The sequence below is a fragment of the Phyllostomus discolor genome, chromosome 12, assembly GCF_004126475.2.
Source record: "Phyllostomus discolor isolate MPI-MPIP mPhyDis1 chromosome 12, mPhyDis1.pri.v3, whole genome shotgun sequence".
Classification (NCBI taxonomy): Eukaryota; Metazoa; Chordata; class Mammalia; order Chiroptera; family Phyllostomidae; genus Phyllostomus; species Phyllostomus discolor.
Window position 1 is genome coordinate 17,641,294 of NC_040914.2, and position 4,098 is coordinate 17,645,391.

At 54.1% G+C, this 4,098-nt stretch overlaps 1 protein-coding gene across 1 annotated transcript; it reads right to left on the reverse strand.

Moving 5' to 3' along the window:
* Nucleotides 1-428: 428 nt before the first annotated feature.
* IGFL1 (IGF like family member 1) lies at nt 429-2,910 on the reverse strand. The gene is made up of 3 exons (XM_036012803.1): nt 2,859-2,910; nt 982-1,035; nt 429-871 (listed from the first exon to the last, which is right to left on the reverse strand). The coding sequence occupies exons 1-3, from the start codon at nt 2,908-2,910 to the stop codon at nt 606-608; spliced, it is 372 nt and encodes a 123-aa protein (XP_035868696.1). The 3' UTR covers nt 429-605.
* Between the last annotated feature and the right edge of the window lie 1,188 nt (nt 2,911-4,098).

Here is a 4,098-nt window from a genome sequence, read left to right on the forward strand (position 1 = left end):
TGTGTTTTGCAGCGGGTGGAGAAAATGGCCTGAGGTCATGAACCATCTCAGAGAAGGGGCCCCAGTGCCTGGGGATGCTGCTCCATGAGACTGGCTCTAGGTGTCTGGACCCTCCAACAGCAAAGCAATCTCTCCAGGTTGGCCAGAGCCATGGAAAGAGGACCAGCCACCAGCGCAGGGCAGGGTTAGTGTTAAAGGAGCAAGAACAACACGAGCAATTGAAGCTGAGTGTCTCCTGTCGCCATGCATCTGTCCCCTGTCCCAGAGCTCTGTCAGCACCAGGCCCTGTGTCCCGGCTCATCCAGGAAGCAGAACCCAGCAGTGGGTCCTCTGTCAGCTGACACTGCAAAGAGAGGGGGCCAGAATTGGGGGGACGGACATAACACGGGCAGAGGGGTGGAAAAGAGAGACACGAGAAGGACAGCAAAGAGGGAGACAGAGAAATCAGAGCAAGAGGAGAGAGAAAATGACAGGTAGGTGAAGAGAGCAGGTGGACGGGGATGGGGGACACTGACAACAGGGTGCAGAGGTGGTATCATGGACAGACCTGGCATCCAGACCCTCCCGGGCCCCCCAGGCCCCATTCCTGTGAAGGGGACGGGACCTTACCTGGAACAAACCCTGTCATCTGAGGACCGGGGCAAGGAACACGCCTGGCCTCTCACTTTGACCACGAAGGTCTCCTGGTGTGAGAATGACCAGGGACAGCACTGCTCGAAACAGACCCTGAAGGTGCAGTTCCCACACTTTTGGGTCCTGCTCAAGGGCACCACAGCGTTGTCGTAGCAACAGTGCTGCTGGGGGTCGTAGAACTTGTCCCCACACCTTGTGTGTGACTGGCACAGCAGCAGCTGAGTGCCCGTGGGAGACACTGGGAGACAGAGCTGGTGAGAACCAGGTGGCAGGGCAAGCAGGGCCCAGCCTGGGGCGTTCTGGGAGTCACAACCCACCCCCATATGTCCCTGTCCCTCCTGGGCTCACCTGGGGCTCCATGTGAGCAGAGGAGGGTGACAATGCAGAGAGCAGCCGAGACAGCTATGGGAGAGGAGACGGGTGGGTGAGGCTGAAGGGGAACCACGGGCCCACCTTGGGGAGCCCAGCCTGAGCAGGGGAAGGTGTGAGGGGTCTCTGTGCTGCCTGAGGCTCAGGGGAAGCTTCAGAGCAGTGCAGGGTGAGACTGAGTCACCTGTGTTCAGGCTTCTTAGGATTATGAGCCTGTGGAGGGTGAAGGGTGCTGGCAGGACTCTTGGGAGAAGCGGGTGTAGGGCTCTCTGGGGAGGGTGAGTGTTTCTGGGCAGGAATTGGGAGCAGGGGGCTCAAGGGCTGTCAGGTTCTCAGGGAGCTGAACTGGAGGCTTGTTTTGGGGAGGACCCCTGTGAAAAATTAGAAGATTGGGTTTGTGGGAGGACGAGGGATACATGTGACATTAGACGTGAGCTTCAGAACTGAATCGGAGATGTGGATGGAGGTGATACTGAGGATGGAGATTGGCTAAGCCCTGGCACTAAGGAGTAAGACTAGGCTGAGGTTGGGATGGGGTGATGTGGACACTGGCACGCAGTGTCCATGGCATTATGGATGAGACAAGGCAAATTCACATGGATTACTGAGTTCTGTGGAGAAAAAGGGATGGCAGCCACTCTCTCAAGGGGAGAGACCCTGACCCTTGCCTTGCCAGGCTTTTATTGGCTTTCTAATAACATACATCAAAGAAGGTTTTCATTCACTATACTTGGGTTTGCTTTAGGTAATTACTTTTTACAGATAGCAATGGAAGGGATGTTACTGATTACTTCTTACAGATTAACCAGGAAAAAATTGTTGCAAATACAAAGGAACAATAAGAGTAACAGGTCTGGTTACATTTCAGTCCTTGGGAGAATTAGCACAGACTTCAGGAAGTTACATTAAAGATATGCAGGAAGCATTTGCTGCTTGAACTCAGGGTGAGGGAGTTTTAGCAAGAACAAGGTATATATATAACAAGCAGCCTAGGTATAATGCAGGCCTGACTTCCCAGAGGTTTGGCTCCTGCGAGCCACCACGTGCCTATGGGCTTTCCCATAGGGCTGAGCTAAAATTGCCATGGCCAGGCAGATCGGATCCCTACAGTGGGGTGGTGGCTGAGATCGGAGATGAGCTCTGAGGGAATTGGGGTTGGGTCCCCCTTACCCAGGATGTAGCTTCGGGGAGTTATGGCTCTCGACTGGCTGCAGCGAATCAGAGGAAGGTCTGCAGTCTCCAACAGGTACTTTTATTTGATAAGGGGGTAATGTCATCCAGTCTCCTGCCTTCTGTCCAGGCCTGCAGAGACACGCTGAGCCCTGCCCTGGGGTCAGGAGGATCCAGACATCATCTTGGCACTGCGTACCCTTTGGCAGTGGAAGAGGATGGATGCCCTGCTTACCCGCCGTGCTACTCCCTCAAAGTGCCTCCCACTCATGCGCAACACCACAGCCTTGTCCACAAGCAGGATGGTGCAGGGCGTGCTTCACAGCCATCCCCTCTTCCAGAATGAATCCACCAAAGAACTTTTATTTGTATCCTATGAATCTCCTCTTTTCCCCACTTTCTTTTGCGCGCTGTCCACCTCTTATACCCTCCGGGCCTGGGGGTGTCAGCTCCCTGACCTCACAGCCCCGGACCAGGCACTGCTCATTGAACCACAGCTCATAGTGTTCAGGTGAAACCACAGCTCATAGTGTTTAGGTGAAACCACAGCTCATAGTGTTCGGGTGAAAGAGACCACTTTTCACATATTTGGGAATTCCAGGTTGAACAAGATTAGGGGAAGGAGGAGATATGTGGGTGACTCATGAAACCAAACCATGGGAAAGGCCTGGAGCCCTGGGACTCACAAGCTCCCAGGCGCTCATCCCCATTTCCTATCGCTTCATCACTGTCACTCATTCAGGAGCTCATGTCCACTTAGCACCTCACAGGGCCCAGGTCTGTTTCAGACACAGATGAGAGAGGGGCGAGTAGCGCATTCACAGGTCCCAATTTTTAAGGAGTTCATGCGTGGGGGGCTGGGAGGCAGGGAGAGAATGAATTTCAGTTTGGTTGTTGTGGTCAATGTTATTATCACTCTTACTTGTCTGTAAAGTTGTGTGAGAGAAACTATACACTGTCAATAGATTTTCTAAAGCTTTGCTCCTTTACATGTATGTTCAGGGGGAAGAGAATGTGGGATTTCCCCTGAAAAGAGAGCCACATTGGGGTCAGGATATGAGGACAGAAGGTGAAGGATGCCTCCCCTGAGGGACACTGGGGGGGTCAGCTCTGTGAGTTCAGGTCCCCACCCCATGCAGTAAGGACTAGAAGGCCCCTCCCCCAGTTCCTGCAAAAAGTCTTCTCTCAGGCACACCCCAGCACATTACAGCATGGACAAGGTTCTCTTTGGGGACACAGGAAAGGTGACCTGTCACTCTTGTAGGAGGCCATGCCCCTCTACACCTCCTTCCTGCCTTTGCAAAGTTCCTGCCTTCCCTGTCTCTGCTTGCCCAAGAGAACTGCCAGCCTCACTTTCCCAGACACACCTCCCCTTGGAGCCCAGACCCAGCCAGAGGCTTCTTTCTCCATGAAGTGCACCCATTGCAGACAGAAACCTAAGTGAGGAAACTGAGAAACAGTTTCCCAGGAGAGTGTCAGGCAGGCTGGGACCCAGGCCTTATCGCCTCTGCCAAAATCTGGGACACAAGCAGGGTGAGGGAGAAAACACACTCCCAGGGAATGGTTGAGGCTGTGCCTGAATAGAAACAGCCCAGAGCACAGCCCCGGCCACACAGCCGAGTGACAGGATGGTGGAGGAAGATCAGGACAGGGCAGGGGTTTGGGAGGCTGGATTGATGAGCAGACAGCTGGTCCTGAGACCTGTGGACACTGAGAACCATTAACCCAACAGCATGGAGGCCTTGGGGTAAGACATGCTGGGATTTGCATCCTGCATGGGCCCCTCCTGATGGTGTCAGTGAGGCCTTTGCACATGGCTCTGTCCAATTCCACCACCAGCTCCCCAGGCACTCCCTTCCTGTCATGTCCACTGTGGAACACAAGCCATCTGGGGCCAGCTCTGTCTCCTGCATGGGAGCTCCCATC

Bases quoted from the DNA above. Each gene is read 5' to 3' on its own strand.
- IGFL1 (XM_036012803.1), bottom strand. From the start codon at position 2,910: ATGAGTGACAGTGATGAAGCGATAGGAAATGGGGATGAGCGCCTGGGA. The intron at 1,036-2,858 runs GTGAGTCCCAGG...CCTCTCCCATAG, and splicing joins GGATGAGCGCCTGGGAGCTT to CTGTCTCGGCTGCTCTCTGC. The intron at 872-981 runs GTGAGCCCAGGA...TCTGTCTCCCAG, and splicing joins CTGCTCACATGGAGCCCCAG to TGTCTCCCACGGGCACTCAG.